General features: G+C 48.5%; 1 protein-coding gene and 1 non-coding gene across 9 annotated transcripts in view; one reads left to right on the top strand and one right to left on the bottom strand.

Annotated features, from left to right (window-relative positions):
- Positions 1–21,289, bottom strand: part of PTH1R (parathyroid hormone 1 receptor) — a 182,085-nt gene that overhangs the window by 37,944 nt on the left and 122,852 nt on the right. For all 8 annotated transcript variants that reach the window (XM_037891266.2, XM_037891268.2, XM_037891267.2 and 5 more), the window contains 3 exons: positions 20,182–20,300; positions 5,178–5,272; positions 1,976–2,162 (listed from right to left, as the gene is read on the bottom strand). In XM_037891266.2, the coding sequence (XP_037747194.1) occupies positions 1,976–2,162; positions 5,178–5,272; positions 20,182–20,300 (401 nt within the window). The remainder of the gene's footprint in view (positions 1–1,975; positions 2,163–5,177; positions 5,273–20,181; positions 20,301–21,289) is intronic.
- On the top strand, positions 4,041–4,144 carry LOC114019425. The gene has a single exon (XR_003564492.1). It is a non-coding gene; the product is annotated as a U6 spliceosomal RNA (small nuclear RNA).

The raw sequence follows: 21,289 nt of genomic DNA, 5'->3' as shown, positions 1-21,289 counted from the left end.
ATCAGCTACCCACACTTTAACAGCCCCAGGCAATAATTATGGAGCTCCCACTTTGTTTGGAAAAAAAGTAATATATTAATCATTGCTAAACCCTTTAGGTACTTGTTTGCTTTTGCAGTTCACTAAATAGAAAACATCTCTTTCTGGTTATCTATGACATAAAATTTCTTGATGAATGCAGCAAAGTACATGTATTCTTTGCAAACTCTGAGTGTTTTCCTTTTAGTTGATGTAGGCTAGTGCAGAGCTAATGCACCAGCCGGCATCTTGACTAATAGAAGGAATCAAATTGTATCACTAAAGCTTGAGGTAAAGAGGCATGGTCTGTAATAGACCCACATCCTCTGCAAATGGGGGACACGTAACAAAAGCTATGAAAATAATGGATTTGTCAGTTCAGGGGCTGAACCGAAAAATCTGGAAAAAAATCCAGTTTGATTTAAACCAAAACCTTTTTTTTTTTTTGGTGAAAGCATTGAATGTTTCAGATGATTCAAAGCAATTTTTTGGGGGGAAAAGGTTTTTTTTTTTGATTCAGCCATTAGGTGCGTGTGTTTTAACTGGCCAAATTTGAAATTGAAATGCGGTTTGGAATCAAAAAGTCAAGCTGAAATGTTTGGAATCTTCTAAAAAAATTTCTCCAACCAAAATCATTTGTCAGATTCAACCAGATTTTAGCAAATAGCTTGCGGGCCCGAAAAAAAAGCATTTTTTTGGTGCAAAAGAAAATCAAAAAAATTTTTGGCCCAGCTCCTCACATGGTGTTCACCAGGCTATGCTAACGTGTGAAGTGGCGTTACTGGTTCTGAAATAGCCCTCGGCCGTTTCAACACAACTGGGGAGCAGGGGAAGGGCTCTTCAAACTGGCAGATATGTGGCCACAGGAATAACCCAGTTTGCCATTTCAGGGCCAGTTCCTACATATAAATTGGCACAACTCCACCAACTTCCACTGGGCGAGGATCTAGCTCATAGAGTACAAAACCTTCAGGCCCGGGACTATCCCTTAGCACATTGTGGTTTCTACCAGAAACGTATCAATCAATAATAGGAATAAACTACAATGGGAACAGCCAATTACGGTGAACGTCAGCCTGCAGAGGTGACAATGGAATCCATCTCCAAGTCTCTGCCACAGGAGTGTCAGAGGGCCTAGAAACGGCCGCTGAGTGATGTCTGCATGGTTTGTCCCGAGAAGAGCTGCCGAGCGGGAAATCATTGAATGATGTACTCTGGGGGGAGTTGTTCATGTTGGGAAACTGATGTACTGACATAGCTGGTGGAAGAGAGGCACGGAAATTGTTCAAAAAGGGAGTCTCTCCACAGCCACTCGGGGTATATTTACACACCCAGTGGCAGCCCACGGCAGCAAGCCTCTAAGCCCAGGTTGACAGACCTGGGCACGTGGTTCGGGGCTAAAAGAGCTACGTAGACAGCACTTGGAAGTTGCAGCTCGGACTGGAGCTCAGCCTCTGAAACCCCGAGCACCAGCCAGAGCTGCCGCATCTCTGGGGCTCAGTAGGATGAGCCCCACAAGCCCAAGTCTGTCAACGTGGACTCGCAGGCTCGCTTCCGTGGGCTGTGCAAATGTTCCCTTTATACAACAGGGTCCTGACGTTGTTCTTTAAAGGGGAGGTGCCCATCTTTCCACATAACGGTGCTGGGAATGGCCCTAAACCCTAGCTCTGACGTTACCTGGGACGACTGCGGGTGAAGAACTTGCATTGGTCGGGCAGACCAGAAGGTTCTCTTGGGTCATTGCTTATAGACCGTGGGCTGGATTCAAGCCAGGTACTAGGGAAGAGGGGATGCGGAAGACGTTGTGGTTTACTAGGTGGGGAAGAGGGGTCAGATGTCTCAGTCTCCCATTGGGGAAGAGGCAGGAAGTGGATAAGGCCCCAGATCACCAGCGTTCCCAGGGTGAGCCACACAAGAGGGAGAGGTAAGACGTAACCGGCCATACAGCAGTACTCACAAACTGCGACTTATCCGCCGGGGGGGCCTCGGTGATGGACATGAGATCTTCTTCAGACAGATGCTCCACCTCCTCCAGAGCTGACCCGGAGTACAGGACTGCGTCCTTCACAAAGATGCTGACTGCTCTCAGCATGAAGGAGACAAACAGGTGCATGTGGATGTAGTTCCTTGTGCAGTGTAAACGCCTGGAAGGGGAAAGGGGGAGATACAGGATTGGAACGGTTTAGATGTCCAACTGGGCCTAGTCAAGCTCAGCTGTGCTTCCTAATGGCACAGTGGGGTCGAACGATTCGGCACAGTGCTGATGCCCCAGCACACCTCCTCTCAGGAATGCTGTGCCCCTGCAGTGACCCAAGGCTACAGCCACAGCCCCACTCCAGTGCAAATTCACCCCTGGCGTAACCCAGGGGATTGGCTGGAGGTTGAACAAAAGCCACAGAGGCAGCTGACCTAGCAGTCGGGTGCCCCAGCAAGAATAAAATATGGGGGATGGGTTTGAAGGTCCCTGAGATGTCACACTCAATTATACACCCTGCAAGGAAGATGTAAAATTAAGGCCCAAGATCTTGTGGTCATTTGTGGCACGGGGTTGTTAGTCCCTGTGTTAATAATTATATCCTATCTGGCTAGATTCCCTCTTCAGCTTCAATTAGATATAATATTCTACTTCACTTCCTGTTGTGTAGTGTTTCTGGGCACTGTTAAACAGCTGCTGAGCTCCACACCAGAGGTGGCGGCATTGCAGTGACAGGTGAAGTGATACGTGAATACAGATTGTAAAGAACTTTGAGATCCATTACACTGTAGCAGTGTAAGATGTGATATTGTTTGTTTAGCTAGCACTCAGAGAGCCTCTGAGTTTGCATCCTTTGAAATCTCCAGCTCTAATGATATGAAGAAGACAAAGAATCTAGGTCTGTTGTTAAGATTATGGATTTTAATGGGGGCAAGGGTGTCTTAAGACAATCTCAATTACAGTTCCTTGGTATTTTCCTCTATTTAAAGCCTTTAGGCCCCCCTATGATAGAAAGAGTGCTCAATGGATTTGTACAGGTCTGAGTAAGAGCAGGATTTGTTCCTGTAACTGAAATTTAATTAATGAGTCTCTTGCTGACATGTGAGCCAGAATAGAATCCAGCTCACTCCTGTGTAGTTGTGTTGGCTCTCCAGGGCAAAGAGAGCTGGCTGGGAAATGGATTTGCCGTCCTGTGAAAAAAATCGAGATTTTGAAAACAAAAAGATCATCCCAAATCATCCCCCATTCTGACAAAATGCCAAAATTTCAACAACTAAAATTGCTAAATCACACTATAAAAAAAAATTGTTCTGGGGCAAATCAACAATTTTATGTTCATCCTTTTGAAATGGTTGAAGAATACCAAGTTTAATACCAAACGGAGTAAATTTCAAACCCCCAAGTGGTGCTTTTTTCAACTCTTTGTTCTGAACATGTTGAAGGGGGAGGTCTGATGTTTTCAAATGGTTCCCCCCCCCACAATCTTTTTTCCCAAAATGAAATGTCGAAGTAGATACAATTTTGCGAGAAAATTTGGCTTCATCAAAACAGCATTTTCCAGCAGAAACCTTGTTTCAGCCAAAACATTTTGACCAGCTCTAATAAATAAAGTGTATTTTTGCTCCCTATAGCAAGTCAATCTATCTCTGGGTGACTAGAGAGAACATTTCTCCTAAGCAAGAGGAAGCTGTTTTTACAGTCACTTCTCTGAGCACAGCCGCTCTCTATCAGTGGTCAACAGAAGGAAGCATGAGACAGCGCAAGACCTGAGCTTAATCAGAATTTCCATTCAATGGGCCAGAGGTACAGCATTAAATGTTTTAACAAGCTATCCAGGTCTCCGAAAAGAAACAAAGCATCTATCCTGGAAAAGACCCAAAGGAATGGGAGATTCATGGCCATGTAGGGGCTGCACTATGGGTCTCAGAATAGCTCATGTAAATGTCATCACAGTCTCAAAGCAGTCTGAGCTTGTCGTGTTGCACTGGCCTGTGTGAGTGTCTGATCTATGCGTATGGGGCTCCCTTTGTTGTCTAGGCTAATAAAACTGCCTTCCTTCAGCACATATACTAAAATTGGAACGATACAGAGAAGATTGCATGGCCCCTGAGCAAGGATGACACGCAAATTCGTAAAGCGTTTCGTTTCCCAGAGAGCGGCCTGTGTGTTTTTAGAGTCAAAGGTCCCATGTGCAATTCCCAGTATTGCACATCCATGGTTTAGCCCAGGCTAGTTCTGTGCTGTCTGGGAGACTGTCTGCAGCCGTACGATTGCTGTTAGCGGTGTGGAGAGGTTATTCCCACCGCTGCTGGCTGACACTGCCTGTCAAGATCACGGCCCACTAAGTCGTCAGTGACAACCCAAGGGGTGGCCCAGAATCAGAACTCGGGATTTCTGGGTTCCCTGCCCAGAGCCAGCTCTGGGTGCAGGTTACAGCAGTCTGTTGGCTGCTCTAAATTACACCCGCTGGCTGTGGTCCTCAAAGGATGTACAGGTTCCTCACCCAGATGAGGTTGCAGGAAGATGGACCAATTTCAGGGGCAGGTAAAGGTAGCGGCCACTTCTAAGGAGCGCCAGACTGCTGTGCCACTCAGCTTGATTTCATTATTTGTTTTTGCTCTGCTGTGATTGGCCAGTTTTGCTCCAATAATTAGCCAGCCACTTTGTTTCGCTCCGCCCCATGAGCGCGGGAGTACCAAAAACATTCTTCATCCTGGCCAGCAAAACGGCTCAGGCCTCTCCTGGCAGGGACAAGGTGTAGGATCCAGCTCTGTTGGCTCTATGCCCCCCACGCTGGGAGAATTCCTACCTCGGTGCTTATAGTCTATTTCTGCTTCCTGTGCACCACAAGGGGACCAGAGAATCAGCGCCATTGCTTCCATGTGCTCCGTTCAGCTTGTAACCCTTTCTCCAAACAGAGGCATTAGATTCTGAGCTCTGTCTGCCTGCTGGATTACGTCAGCATCTGGAGGGGTTCTACCTAACCCCAAGAGGTGTGTTTGCATGGCACCACACACAACCCAACCAGCAAATCGTAGAACAACCCCTGTGTCTGATAGATGAAACACACACAAAAAAGGAGGAGCTTTGTTATTGACAAAAACCTAAGTCTCCTCCAGTCTCCTCCAGGTGACCTGTGTGATTAAACTGATACCCCCACAAAAGGAAAAACAGAGCCGCCTACCTGAAGTATCCCAGGATAAGGACAGCAACTGTCAGGGATCCCAGAGAGATGGAGTATCCAACAGTATAAATCAAATAGAGGCGATAAAAGACCTCCTGCAGCACAAATAATGGGGGGGGGGGGGAGGGGAAACAGTGCCAAATTAGAATGAATTCTGCTTTATTGTAACCCAACAATGCTAGCAGCATAAAGCGTCAGGCTCTTTTATCTGCCGAGAACAGAAACCCAAAGGGCAAAGAAGCAGTGGCTGCTTATGGGAACGGGATATCATGTGGTCTTCTGAGTACATGGACAGCATGCGAAGTGCTACACCTATTTCCTAGTGAACGAAGGTTACCGTGAATTTTGCAGGAGAGTCATGATTTATGTGGGTGTGTCAAATTGAACTTATGCAGCATCTTTCATCCCCAAAGATCCCAAAGCGCGTTGCAAACTGTTGGCCAAATCCTGACGTCCTTTGTTGGCTCTTGCTCAGGCAAAACTCCCGTTGATTTCATTATGATATTTGCCTGACTAAGGATGCGTAGGATTTAGCCCACAGGATATGCAGCACCACTGATGTGCAACTGTAACACCTACAGACCTGGTCATCGGTGGGCGGGATTGAACCGGAGACCTCTGGAGCTTGGTGCGTGAGTCCCTACTGCATGAGCTAAAAGCCAACTGGCTGCTAGCTCAGGCTGTAGAGCAGACTCATTTTATCTCTCTCTCTAAGTGGTCTTGGTGCCACTAGATGGGACACAACACCCAGGAGGTGTGTGGGTTACATACTTCCCCCAGCTGAGAGAGCGCATCCCGAGCTTCAGAGTCTTCTCAGCTGAAATTGCGGACAAGCCCCTACTTATAACGCCGACAGACCCTGGTCATCGGCAGGCAGGATTGAACTGGGGATATCGGGAGCTTAGTGCATGAGCCTCTACAGCATGAGCTAAAAGCTGGCTGTTAGCTAAGGCTGTAGAGGACACTCCTTTTATCTCTCTAAGAGGTCTCAGTACCACTAGATGGGACACACCACCACACCCAGAAGGTGTGTGGGTTACACAACCAGCTCTGGGGTGGAGGGCATCAGCCCATAACACATAGATGCGAGGAGGAGAAATTTGGCCCAGGGATGCAAAGAGAAAGCACCTGTTCTTCCAGAAGTGCCTAAGGATCTTTATTGTTCATGCAAGACTTTGTTTTGAAAAGTCTCCTCAGAAAGGCCTCCTCACTTTAGACTGCATGGATCTCTAGAGATCAATCTTGCATTAAGGGTACAGACTAGACACGTAAGAGGTCTTTTTCACCTCCAATTTCTAAGTCACAGCTTCAAGGAACCTTCTATTGCAGGGAGTCTTCCCTTAAAAGCTGGGGGCTTATCTCCATTCTCCCAAGGAAGGAACAAATCTGTTGCAGGTTTGAATATCAGCTTTAGCAGGGTTAAAACATCTACCAACATGGCAGATCATCATTTCATCTTCTGAAGGGAGAAATAAACTCAGGAAGAAATCAACCAATTCAGCATCTTTCTTCCTCCTCCCTTCCCACCCCGGAGTTTCAGTAACATTAGTAACGCTGGGCTCAGAATGACAGTTCTGATTTTGATCTGGGGCTAGAAATGCCACACTAGAATGCTAACCTCAAGCCCTATTACATCAGAATACCCAGCTCTGGGAACATTTCCTTGTGGTTTCCTCTGGTGGAGTGCTGGGCTTGCCAATGTTCTTTTTTTGTTTTTCAAGCAGCGGTTGCAGCAGGCAAGCCGTACAAGCAGACTGCACAATTCGAAAGAGCAGCCTCCGTATGGGCCCTAACTTGCTTCTCCCCAGTGAAGCTGGGTATCCTAGCTGTGCTGAAACATGTGCTTGCATCCACCGCAATGGCTTGTGCTCCAAGACGGGATCGTGGTGGCGAAGAATTACTACGCCAAGCAAGCGGACCAAAATCCTTTCTCCTTCCCCATTCAGAATTTTAACCAGAAACACCCACATCCCTATCAAACAATGGCTACATTGTAGCAGCTCTGATTGTGCTACCGAAAGGGACCTTCTGATTGGCCAGTAGATGTTTTAAAGCGCATGGTTAATTTTTCTCTTTAACAACATGGGGGCCTCCTTTGAAATGATGGTGACCCAGAGGAGCCAAACACACACACACACACGCATGCGTGCACACACACACACACACACACACACACACGCATGCTTGCACACACACACACACACACGCATGCTTGCACACACACAGAAACATGTACACACACTTGCAAGCCTAGGAAACAAAATGAAGTTCAGGTAACACAGCGGCATCATGGGAAAACAGACTGCTAGGCTCACAGACATGTAGGAAGAGACCTGTTGGATCACGGGAGCCATTCCCTTGCTGGGCAAAACACAGTCCCCTGACCGAGCGCTGAACCGTGTGGGTGGGGAGGGATTTGTGTGTTGGTGAGGGGCGGGGATACACTGCCCCAGAGGCAGCTCCCAGAAGCACTCTCACTGATTTAAGACAGACGCTCCCAGGATGCTGCTCGGCGTGGCCTATGAAAGAGTGCAGTGCACTGTTCCCCTCCAGCTCTCCCGGCTGGGGGAGAGGATGGTGTGTCCCCATCCTTTGCTCCTCCCCATCCCATCACTGGCTTGCAGCAGTCCTTGTCGGGGAGTGCAAGGATTGGCATTCCTGTGTGGAAAAAAGGTGATGGGGAGAGATTTTGAGGCCCCCCCCATTCACAGCGTAGCCCAAATCCCACTTCAGTTTGCTACCCACTAGGCCATCCTTCCCCTCTGTACAATACACCAGGCTCTTTCCCTGGTGCTCACTCTGTCCAACTCTGAACACACTGTTAATAGATCAGCTCAGCGTTGCTAACCCCAGCCGCCTGACACTCACGAGTCATGTCCCCCCAAATCACGAGACTGGTTTAAAAAAAATCACAAGGGTTTTAAAAATAATAAACGTGAGGTTCTGTTTAGTTGCCTCCTGGTTTGAGCCTTCGTGTTTTCAAGCTCTTCTCCACAACCATCACGGCTACAAACTTAGCCTTTTTCCAAAATAAAAGCCAAGATTCTCACCTAATCACCTGACTCCAGGAGCTGGAGCTTTCAGAAAAGCCCCAGATATTGTGATCAAACTGCAATGGTCTGGGAAAGGCCAGCTCTCGAGGACGGTAGATCACAGCCCACAGCTCAAGCAGTGGCTTGCATTGTGGCATTTGTTCTGGCATTTATTGGCCACGAAAGTGGTTTCACATCCATGGTTATGTTCCTGCACCCGGGCCATGCCATGTTTGTCTTCGCTTAGGCCACAAAACAGATGTTACTCTCCTCCCTCGCCTAAGAGCTAGGTGGTGATGGGGGGATGGAGATCGGGTGGGTGAGGGAACCATCGTGTCCCCCCGGGCCACACTGGTGCGATTGTTTCAAATTAAACTCTGCCTTGGCCATGCCTAATTAGCATGCTGCTGTGGGCACTGCCAAAGCAAGCCTGCCTCGGCCAGTGCCCACATGGAGAAAGGGTTGGGTACCTTGTCATCACCCAGACAACTGTCTTCCAAGGTGGCATAGCAAAGGCAGGAGGGCATTGGGTGTGTATTCAAACGGGGCGGACGGATCCCAGGCTGCTGGGTTTGATGGGCTCCTGTCCACTTCCCCCAGCAGCAATGCATCCTGCTGTGTGTTATCCCGGGAGGGGGAGATGTGGAATTGCGGCACGCCGTGGCCCCATCTCTACCTGCCCCCCTGCCACTGCCTCCACCGGCTCCTGCCAATGCCTGATCTTCTTTCCAGCAAACGAGCCCTAAAGTAGCCCTGTACCTGGGCTCTGTCCTCTGGCAAGAGAGGATGAGCATGGCTCTACCCATGAGATCTTCCCTCCACTGAGCTGTGCCAGGCATGGCTGTACCTTGGGGCCATCCCCCCAGGAGAAAGTCAGGGCTGTTTCCCTGGTGCCTTCTGACACTGCTCCTCCTTGAGCCAGCTGAACTGCTTGCAGTCGAGCCATGCAAAGTGCTTCCAGTCTGGGCCCTGCCTCTCCTGCCTGGCCTGGGAGCTATTCCTTCCGCAGCAGTCTCCTACCACCCAGTGCCAAGCCATGCTGGTGCGGCCCATGCCAAAGCCACAATCATGTCTCTTCTCTTGCGGGAGGTAACCTGCACAAGCTCGACTCCTGGGCAGTGCATGGGGAGAGGTGGGATCAAGGCTCTGCCCACTCGGAGTAACTGCTTTGCCGAGGCTGCTTTCCCCACCGCCCCGCAACCCGCCACGTGGGAGTCTGAGGATGTCTCACATTGCTTTATGCTCCTGGACCGTGCATAACGCTGGGCACAACGAAGAGACACCAAGCCACTAAACATCACCACCCACTGTGCTCTGTCTTCCAATGGAACACCAGGAGCAGGCATCTGGAGCATCTGGTGCGGGACAGACAGGGGAGGACATTTGCAGACCGGACTAGTGATCCAGGAGGCCTTATTTTTCGGATGCCCAACGGCAGTTACTGTGAAGAGGCCTGATGCTCAAAGGGCAGGTGCTCAGTGCTTTCTGAAGGAGGCCCCTTCGAGGCGCCTCAGTCCAGGGCCCTACAATGACAAGTCACTGGTGTGAATTTAGGCCAGGATCATCCTATATCCGCATGTGAGATATTCAGCTACAGGCTGAGACTGAGGAACGATTCCACCTGGCCACGCCCTTAGACAGCTCTCCAAGGGATCGGTCAAGAAGAGGAAATGGCTCCAAGCATCTTTAACGAGTTGTGTAAGATGGGATGGTTATTATAAGGGGCGAGCTCAAAAAGGGTTTACTGGCCCATATATCTGCAGACTCAGTTAAAGCTGTTGATTCAGACGTTGTTAATTACATGCTTAAAACTAGTGAGGACTGCATTTGACTGCCACAAATGCCAACCCATGCCAGAGAAATGCTGTCACCATTCCTAGCCTTTGTTTTAATATTAAAAAAAAAAGACACTTAATTGGCCCTTGCGGACATTTTCAAAGAGCAGCTAATTGCCCAACTCCCACAGACAGTCCATGGGAGTCGGGAACTGCCTCTCGCCCCCCAGTCTTGAGACCCCTCAGGCTCCATGGATTTGGATAGGAGTTGTGCATACTTGGCACCTCCCAAATCAGACCATCTGCTACATAGGGATTTAGGAACCAGTCCGTCAGTTTGGTATAAACTAGCATAAATCCACTGCTTTCCATGAAGCTACAGTGACTGACATTAGCTGGGGATCTGGCCCCCAAAGTGTCTGTTTTAGGGGCCCAAGTTTGAACATTTTGGCCCCTTACGTGTCAGTCCCCTGATCTGTCAAATGGGGAGACAGTCCCTCTTCACAGGGGTAAGGCTTAATTTGCTAGCACTCGTTAAGTACTTTGAGATGCTCAGAAGAAACTTTAGTATACAAATAACAGTGATTCAATTGTTCACATGGGCTATTGAGGTTCCATTTATACATGCTTAATAAATAATAACAGTACATAAGATCAGCCATACTGGGTTAGACCAACGGTCCACCTAGCCCAGTATCCTGTCTTCCGAAGGTGGCCAGTGTCAGATGCTTCAGAGGCAATTTATCAAGTGATCCCCTGTGGTCCAGTCCCAGCATCTGGCAGTCAGAGATTTAGGGACACCCAAAGCATGGGGCTGTGTCCCTGACCATCTTGGATAATAGCCATAGATGGACCTATCCTCCATGAACTTATCTAATTCTTTTTTGAACTCAGTTATACTTCTGGCCTTCACAACATCCCCTGGCAATGAGTTCCGCACACAGCTCTTACAAAGCACTTTCCCTCCATAAATCTCAAAGCACTTTGCAAACCTGGTCAGTATCATTATCCCCATTTTACAGATGAGCAAACTGAGGCCTGGAGCAGGGAAGTGACTTGCTCAGGGTCACCCAGCAGGCCAGTGACAGAACTGGGAGTAGAACCCAGGTCTCCTGAGTCCCACTCTCTATCCACTGGGCCACACTGCCTCTCCCATGATCAACAGATGTTCCAGACACCAGCAGCTTGTGTTATAGACCATCAGCACATCAGTAGAAGGTGTTATAGTGGCCAAATGTCATGTATAGAGCTGTTGGACTGAATTGATTAACCATTTATTAAAACATCTATTCATCAGGTATTAACCGTGTACAACCAGCACTGGAATATAAAGTGTGGCCGTTAAATCTGTAACACCTATGTATTAGTACCTTTACTTCAGCCACTTCATAGGCCATACAAATCACGCCATTGTTGAGAAGATACCAAGGAGCTGCAAAGCGCTGGGCTGGAAAACAACTTTGCTTTAAACAATGAGGTTTAGATAAAGCAACCCTTGTATGCTCTCTGCTTTTCCCATCGGGCCTGGCATGGGACTCCGATTTCCTTGGGAGCAGAGAAGCCACCTCGTTATAAACAAGCGGCAGTGGATGAAGACAAGATTGGCCGGGTTATGGTTATGCCCTCTGATGGGCCACGTGGCTGGGATGGTGTTTCCAGGCAGAACTGAACCCATGTTCCCAGCCCGCACTGTTTCCCTTTCAGTGGGTCTAAGTCACACTTCTCCCCAGTCTCATCCCTGAAAACGGGAGGGTTTGTCCTTCCTAAACAAGCCATGCCTAGGATTAACAGCATTAGCGGAGAAGGGAATCTGGCAGGACACAAGGCCCGTTTGCTTTTGGTTACTGGGTGGAAGATCCCTGCATTGCTGTCAACGGGCCCCCATGTGAAAGTGACCATGTGCCAGGTGCCATTGCTCTCCACCCAGGCGAAACTGAAAGTGATCATGTGCTACCTACTGCTGCCACCCCCCTGAGCGACAGCGAACGTTCCTGTCTCCAAGGCGATACTGACGTGCCCCAGGGCGAACGCGCCCGTGCTGGAGTTGCTACCAATGCACGCTGGCGTGAAAGGGAAAGTGCCCATATCCAGGGCGCTACGGATGGGCACCAGCGTGAAAGTGAGAGTGCCCCAGGTAAGACCAGCACCCGGGGCCAGGAGAAAGCATCTGACGTGCTAGCCATGCACAGCCTGACATGAGGCCGCGGGACCTCAGAGATGGGTCTGTCTTGCCGTTAACAAAGAAACAAACAGATTGCACCAGAGCGAGCCCAGGTTCTCTGACCACACTGGATGCCTCGAGGGACTAATGCCAGCTGAGCTATGACCCTGACTCCCCAAGTTCCTGAAACGCCAGAGGGAAAGTAAACAAAATGGAGCCGGACGGCCAGGGTGCTTGGGCTGGAAGCCAGAGATCTCTCAGACTGTTGGGCTGGAGGCTGGCTGTCTTTCTGAGCAGGCTGCCTGTGACGAGAGACACACACATCCTGGTTCAGCTCCTCTGCGGCTCCTTTATGGCCACCAGCTGGACGAAGGGCAGAGTTATCTCAGCTCTTAAAGACAGAGCATTAGCATAAAGAGACACGAGCTCACTGAGCCGGGGAAGCTTTCAGCACAGCCACGGAGGGCACCCTGAAACCCCTTTGGACCTCCATGATCATGCCGCTAGGACACCTCTTTAAGAAGCTCCCTCCTCTCACTTGCCAAACTCCCGGGACCCCTTCTTCCTATGGGCCTGTCGAAGAGTTCCTGTAGGTTTTTCTACCAGATGGCGGGAGTCCCTGGCCATGCCCAGTTATCTACATGGGGTGGTTTATAGTTAATTTCTAACTCCTTGCGAATGGGACCCCGCCCTTTGCAGGCCCTCTTACATCTCTTCTGATGGGGGATCGAAAGGAAAATAAATGTTCCAATGCATCCGAAAACAATGTGTTTGCGGAGCCAACTCAAAGGAGGAAAGTCAGCAATACCTTCTTACTTTGGGGCGGTCTGCCGTTTTCTAGGCGTCCTTCCAGCAGGGTAGCTGACTTGGGCTCACCGTGGAAGTTGGCTGCACTTCCCGTAGGGTTGGAGATCTCCTGGATGGAGACCAGTGGCTGCAGGAGTCATTCCAGCCATTTCCTGCTCGGGGTGATCGCTCTCCCCACAGCTCACTGCAGTTTCCTCCTTTTTAAATGCCTCCTCCCTACCGTACAGGATTGACAGGGCCGGAGAGGTGGGGCAAGCCCAGCACATGGGGCCTCTCTGGCCCCTTCCTCAGCAGCGTGGAGTCTACATGCTCCCCTCTCCCAGGAGATCTGTCCTCATCCCGAGTTGGCCGTTCCCGGCACATTAGTGAGGCATGCGGGGAAACTTTATCTGCAGCCGGTGGCAGCCCACTCCCTGATCTGCAGCTAAACAGAGGACATCAGTCTCGGGGCTGTCAATCCAGCACCTTTCACCAGCACCAGCACTCCGATTCCCCTTGGAAACAGTGCTGAAGCAATTGCTTCACTGGGTAGTTAGGAGCTGTTAATCCTCCCGGCATTGATTGCTTTAGCACGCTTTGCTAATTAAAAAAAAAAAAATCAGATCCTTCACAGCTCTAAGTGAGATAATCCTATTTGTATCATCCCGGGCAAGGGAAAGAGACACAAACCTTCTCCACCCCCCTCTGTATGCTGCTTTGGCCAGCCATATCATTACCCTGCGGTAGCTAAAATGAGAACACAGAGAACCTAAACAAATACCTATCTATAGAGAGAGAGACAGGGAGGTTTTTCCAACACTTTCTAGTGTTTGGTTCCCATTGGCTATGTTTGTCCATCTGTCTCTCTCTAACTCTCCCAACAACCTCAGCGGACGATTGCTGGTTAAGTGCAGCTGTTACCGACGACACAAAAATGCTGTTCTCCCAGTGGGAAAAAAAATAATAATAGAAAACACGACTCTCTTTGTAGAGGGGACGAATCTGTCTTGGCAGAATCCATCTGCCTGACCTCTATACTTAGAGAACCAGTCGAAGCAGGCTTTACTGTTACCAGTTCTGCAGACTCAATGGAGGGCGTGAAAGACGGGAGGGCTATATTGCCATTGTGACATTCTGTACCTTGGGGGAGCACCCTGTAACCCCCATGTTCCTCATTTATATACAATTGTGATCTTGCATATAAAGGAGGCTGTGTGAGGTATCAGGGGGAAGGTTATGATCTGCTGAAAGTCATTTTTCGACCCATATATGCATATCATTAATGCACATGAAGTTATGAGAATCGTGTTGTATGGTTGTCACTAAAACATGCTGTAAATTGGGGAATCAGCCAGATATTAGCTCCCCAGAGGCAACAGCAAGGAAAGTAACCAACGCCCGGGTGAGGTGTCAGACAATGCATCCATAGCTATTGTCCAGCAAGGGAGCTACAATTCAATGACTCACCTGCATGAGGCCACACCAGAGGAATTGCTCAACCTTGCCTGGAGACTCAGCAATGCCCCCCAGACATGCCTGGATGTGTATTCCCCAAGCACATGGGACAGGGTATAAAACAGAACACAGGTCCCCATGCTTGGCCCTTCACCTGCCCCCAACCATGCTGCAAGCAACAAGGACACTGAGAAGACTTAAGCAGAGGAGACTGGCCCAGATTTCAAGGGTGACATCTGTGTACTATGAACTGCAATATCCAGTGGGGTGAGTAAAACTGCTTAGTCTAGTAGTTGCCCAGTCTAATTGGGTTGAGAGTTTAGATTGCATGCTTATATTTTCTTTTCTTTTGACAGGTTTCAGAGTAGCAGCCGTGTTAGTCTGTATTCGCAAAAAGAAAAGGAGTACTTATGGCACCTTAGAGACTAACCAATTTATCTGAGCATAAGCTTGAAGTGAGCTGTAGCTCACGAAAGCTTATGCTCAAATAAATTGGTTAGTCTCTAAGGTGCCACAAGTCCTCCTTTTCTCTTTTCTTTTGGTAGCTAACTCTGACTTTTTGCCTATCACTTATAATTACTTAAAATCTATCTTTTGTAGTCAATACATTTAACTGTTTACCAGTGAGTTTGCCTGAAGTGTTTGGTAATCTGCTCAGGTCTGCAAAGGCCGGTGTATATCCACTTTCCATTGATGAAGTGGTGAACCAATTAATACATTTGCATTGCCCATCTTGAACAGTTCAAGACTGTATATTCCTGAGGCACAGTGCTGGGAGATGGGGGGATTTGGCTGGTGCCTTTCCTTGTGCAATTCATGAGTGGCTCTGGGAGCATTTATGCAGCCTAGCTGGGCGTGGGGCTTCACATGCGGTTGTGCTGAGTGATAATAGCACCTGGAGGGGTTTGCTGCTCAGTCACTATCAAGGCATTGTGAGAGACAGGCTAAAGAGAGTTCAGGGGGCACAGGGGTCCCACAGTCCCAGGCTGCACCCCGGGGATCCTGTCACAGCAGTCTTATAATCCCCACTCTCCGCCAGCAGAGAAAAAGAATAATAATAATAAATTTTGTTTGCAGTGTTATTGTAGGCATGCTGGTCCCAGGATACGAGAAAGACCATGTGGGTGAGGTAATAGCTTCTATTGGACCAACTTCTATCAGTGAAAGAGACAAGCTTTCAAGCTTACCCAGAGAAATGATCTGAAGAAGAGCTCTGTGTAAGCTTGAGAGACCGTCTTTACCACCCCACACTGGAACCCATACAGGGTATCATTAAACGGTTACAACCCACACTCAACGGGGACCACATCCTGAAAGAAATCTTTCCCAATCCCCCTCTTCTGGCCTTCAAACAGACTCCCAAACCTCATCATCAGAAGCGAGCTCCCCACAGACCAGAACCCACCAACTCAAAGCAGCGCCAGATCCTGCCAGAACAACGGACGCAAAATCTGCAGCCATACTTCCATTACTACCATGATCAATATCCCCTAAACAGACCTTTCAGGATCCCTGGGTGCTACACATACCTATCACAACATGTGCTGTACCTCAGCCAGTGGGCTGAATGCCCCAATAACAACTGTGTGGGTGAAACCAGACCAGCATTACGCTCTCGAAGGAACTCACACAGGGAAAACGCTCCAAGACAAAAACTCCGCCTCACCCGTGGGCAAACACTTTTCACAAAACAAGCCCTCCCCATCTAAACACTCTCAGTCCTCGTCCTCAAAGGAAACCCTCACGGCACCTTCGGAAGATAAGCCTGGGAGCATCAATTCATGCCTTTGCTAGACGCAAAAAATCATGGTCTTGAAAAAGACACAGGATTTATGGCTTATTAGAACAGCCTGTAACCTACTAGCCCTCCTTTTTTTGGTCCTCTGACTGCAGAGGGGTCTGAGCATGTTACCTACTTATGCTAAACAATCTGTTCCACCTTGTGTGGAACATACCTGCACACCTTTCCCAGCCCTGAAGATGAGCTCTGTGTAGCTCACAAGCTGGTCTCTTTCCACCAACAGAAGCTGGGCCAATAAAAGTTATTACCTCACCCACCTTGTTTCTCTGCAAGAGGCAGACTTTGAACTAATAGACCCAGCTAGCCAAGCAATCCTGACCGGTCCCTTTCTTCTGATCCGTGCAGAGTGACCTGTTTTACTCCTCATTAGGCAGAGCCACACTCCACCCTGGTCAGTTCCACCTCCATAGGCCCAGGGTGTGAAATCAATAGGAAAAAAAAAATATGGGTTGTATGCATAGACTGGGCCATTTGGGTGCTAAAGTTTGCCTGAGGCCTTTCCCACGGTTCGCTGATACTTTGGAATTAAACACTGCCAGTGCAATAACAGACAATTTACAAAATACACAGCTGCGCTTCACCCCAGGGAATTGCCACATGGCAGAGGCCGCTGCCTGGAAGCTGTAGCAATTTCACGCATATAGATGGTAAACGGTGTGATAACCCACTTCCCCATATCCGCTCTCAGTGTGGCAGTTCTCAGCTGTGTACTCAAAGCTCTGACTCTGTGGGGAGGAAAGGGAAGTGGCTGTACTATTGCGAGGAATGAGGGCATAGCATCTACACCCTGGGCCTCTTCCCAAGAGAATGTTAATGGGGGACGGGGGGAAGGCTGGCCGAGTGGTTAGCACAGTCACCGAGGCGTTCACAGATGCAGGTTCAATTCCCTGCCCTGCTACTGTCTCGCTGTGTGATTTTGGACTGACTTCTTTGTGCCTCAGTTTCCCCTCTCTAAAACAGGGAGGACAGCACCTGCCTACCTCATAGGAGTAGCATTAAAGATTGTGAGGTGTTCAAATACTATGGTAACTGCGGGTGGGCCCACAATACATGCCTTAATTAGATTCTCCAGTTCTCTCTTTATTCTGGTGAGGTCATGCAGTCTATTTCCCTGCCAGCGCAGGATTGTTCCCTAAAATATAGTACATCCTCCTGCCTAGTTTTGAATGCACAGGCGAGGGGAGAAGCCACTCCTAATACCGGTGATAGCAAGCACCTGGGAGAGAAAAGGGAGGAGGCTACCTACATCTTGCAGATTTCTTCTGCATAACATCTCTAACATTTCGCTTGCACAAAGCCATCACTCCATATCTGACCTGTCAGTCCCCATCCTCAAAGGAAACCTGCACAACACTTTCCAAAGACCAGCTTGGGAGCTTAAATTCATTACTTTGCTAGACACTAAAAATCCTGAACTGAACAGAGACACTGGATTTATGGCTTATGACAAGGATCTGTAATCCACTACCCACCGCTTTTTGTCCTATGATAGAGGTGTAAATGGGCCACTCTACCTCAAATGGTCCCTTACAACACATGATAACTACTAATGCCACCTTCCATTTTGCTGTGACTCTGGGAGCTCCTTTCCCAGACCTGCAGAGCGCTGTGGCTCAAAAGCTCAGAAGCTGACATCCTTCTCCTTGCAACATCCTTCTCCTTGGTCATGACAAACACCCTGCTCAGATCCAGTCCGAATGCTGCTACAAAGATCATTCTCTTAGCTCGTCTCTTTGACCATGTCAGCCCTCTCTCTGCATCCCTCCCCTGCCTTCCCCTTCTCGATCAATCAACTGCCTCTCTTCAGGCCTCTTGAATCCAGTCTGAACCAAGCTATGCAATTCCCCCCAGGGTGGAGTACTTCTCTGGAGTTCTTTACCTGTCCCGGGACCTGCAGTAATTACCCCGCACTGATTTTAGTTTCTGGGGAAAGCTGGTAACCCTCCTCCCGCACAGACCTAGAATTCAGTCCCTAACTCACAAGGAGATGTATAACATGGAAGCATAGAATCACAGAAATGTAGAGCAGGAAGGGACCTCGAGAGGTCATCATGTCCAGCCCCCCGCGCTGAAGCAGGACCACGTAAACCTAGACCATCCCTGACAGGTTTGTCCAACCTGTTTTTAAAAACCTCCAGTGATGGGGATTCCACAACCTCCCTTGGAAGCCTGTTCCAGAGTTTAACCACCGTTAGAGTTAGAAAGTTTTTCCTAATATCAAACTTAAGTCTCCCTTCCTGCAGATTAAGCCATCACTTCTTGTCCTACCTTCAGTGAATATGAAAAATAACTGATCACCGGCCTCTTTATAACAGCCCTTAATATAATTTAAATCTGTTATCAGACCCTGTTTCAGTCTTCTTTTCTCACTAAACATGCCATGCTTTTTTAACCTTTCCTCAGAGGTCAGGTTTTCTAAACCGTTGATCATTTTTGTTGCTCTCCTCTGGACTTTCTCCTATTTGTTCACATCTTTCCTAAAGTGTGGCGCCTGGAATTGGACACAGTTCTGCAGCTGAGGCTGCACCAGGCCTGAGCAGAGCGGGACAATCACCTCCCGTGTTTTACATACGACACTCCTGTTAATACAGCCCAGAATGATATCAGCCTTTTTCACAACTGCATCACATTGTTGGCTCATATTCCGTTTATGATCCACTATAAACCCCAGATTCTTTCCAGCTGTACCTCCGTCTACCCAGTTACTCCCCACTTTGTGTGGTCCATTTGACTTTTCCTTCCTAAGGGTGGTACTTTGCACTTGTCTTTATTGAATTTCATCTTGTTGATTTCAGCGCAATTCGCCAATTTGTCCAGGTCATTTTGACTTCTAATGTCCTCCCAAGTGCCTGCAACGTGTCCCAGCCTAGTGTCACCTGCAAATTTTATAAGTGTACTCTCCACTCCATTATCCAAGTCATTAATGAAAACATTGAATAGTATCCAGGACTGACCCCTGGGGGGACGGATCCCTGCCCATAGGTGGTGATGATCTCCACTAGAATGGAACGAGCCCCCCCAGAAGTGTTTCAGAGTATCAGCTGTGTTAGTCTGTATTCGCAAAAAGAAAAGGAGTACTTGTGGCACCTTAGAGACTAACAAATTTATTTGAGCATAAGCTTTCGTGAGCTACAGCTCACTTCATTGGATGCATTCAGTGGAAAATACAGTGGGGAGATTTATATACACAGAGAACATGAAACAATGGGTGTTACCATACACACTGTAAGGAGAGTGATCTCTTAAGGTGAGATATTACCAGCAGGAGAGCGGGGGGGGGAAGAAATATGGGGAAATAGTTTTACTTTGTTTAATGACCCATCCACTCCCAGTCTCTATTCAAGCCTAAGTTAATGGTATCCAGTTTGCAAATTAATTCCAAATCAGCAGTCTCTCATTGGAGTCTGTTTTTGAAGTTTTTTTGTTGAAGAATTGCAACTTTTAGGTCTGTAATCGAGTGACCAGAGAGACTGAAGTGTTCTCCGACTGGTTTTTGAATGTTATAATTCTTGACATCTGATTTGTGTCCATTTATTCTTTTACGTAGAGACTGTCCAGTTTGACCAATGTACATGGCAGAGGGGCATTGCTGGCACATGATGGCATATATCACATTGGTGGATATGCAGGTGAATGAGCCTCTGATAGCGTGGCTGATGTGATCAGGTGTGGTTATCGGCTCTTAGCTTCCAAAGAAATTTCACATAGTGCCCTCCAGCTTCCCCCCGACCCCCGCAGACCCCTGTGAAAATGGATCAGGCCACTTTGAGGGGCGCATGACAAACATCTGACCGTCTTGAAGAACAGCCCACCCCCGCCCCCTTGATGTGAAGCAATTTCCCACTGAAACAAATGGGAAAGGTTTAATTGGGACCTACAAACATTGGGAATCTTTCCAGCATCAGGATACTGCCTGTTTAAGAACAGAAGGCTCTGTTGGCTAGTTCTGATCAGATCCCGCCCTGTTCCCAGTTTCCAGACAAGCATGGCATACCGTCTCCCTGGTTTCATTGGTGAGGAACTTGGCGCATTCACTGTAATTCGCCCAGGTGCGGTTGTTGCCTGGCACCAGCTCCCAGCTCCCATTCACGTCACACCGCCGATAGGCGTGGCCTAACAAAAGGAACGAGAAAACAGACAACATGACGCTTAGCGGATTGCAGTCCTGCAGAACAGAAGAAGTATCTTTCCCAATGCTTCAACCACAGAATTTACCCACCTGTCCTTATAACTCAGCTACCCATAATCAGCCTGCCCTTATCTGCTCTCTCTGCGGCTTGTCATGGAGCCGCGGGGGACAGGGGGTTGTTTCAGATCAGCTTAGCCCAGAGGATCTCCCACCGCAGCTGACCTTTGAAACCCAGCCATTTGTTCTACACAGAAATGCTCAGATTTAAAGGGGCACCCATCAAACAGTGTAGGTCAAAACACGGGGTGTAAAAAAAGAAAGACAGAAAAATGGTTTTCAAAATCCAATAGCATGGAAACATGTGCATGGTTGTTAAAAAAAAGTCATTGAAAAGCAATGGGCTTGTTCAAGTGGATCTTTCTACGTCTCTAGCCCTTATCACTTCTTATGTATGATCTTAGCACCTTCCAATCAGAAACAGATTTTTTTTCCCTTTGTCACACCCCTGTTACCAAGAGGGAACTCAGATACAGCTCAGAATAAGCGATTTACCCAAGGTCAGCCAGAGTGCCTGTGGCAAATCCAGGAATAAAACCCAGTGCTCCTGTGCCCCACTCCAGTGCTCCATCCACTTAGACCATCGTTCTTTCCCTTCTGTGTATCATAAAGGGGCCTTTAAGTGGTTCTGCAGAAAATCCTCCCTGGCAGCTGCAGTTCTGGCATAAGGTTTCTACACTGGTCCAGCTCCCAGTCTCGGCCACAGTGGGCCTGTGGGAGGGTTGTGGATGTAGTCTACTACACGATGGCTAGTCTCTGCTTCCTGGGAGCTCTGGGAAGCATGCATAAGTTAGAGCAGCCTTGAGGCTGCTCTTATTTGCACCAGGGTCCAAGCAGACTCCTGCATAGCCCAGAATGGGGGGAGCATAAAAATGGTTTTACCCACCAACTCCGGTCCTGCGCGCAGCTCAGGTAC

Source organism: Chelonia mydas, chromosome 2 (assembly GCF_015237465.2).
Source record: "Chelonia mydas isolate rCheMyd1 chromosome 2, rCheMyd1.pri.v2, whole genome shotgun sequence".
Lineage (NCBI taxonomy): Eukaryota > Metazoa > Chordata > Testudines > Cheloniidae > Chelonia > Chelonia mydas.
The sequence above is the reverse complement of the archived record's forward strand: the minus strand, read 5'-3'. Positions and strand labels throughout refer to the sequence as shown.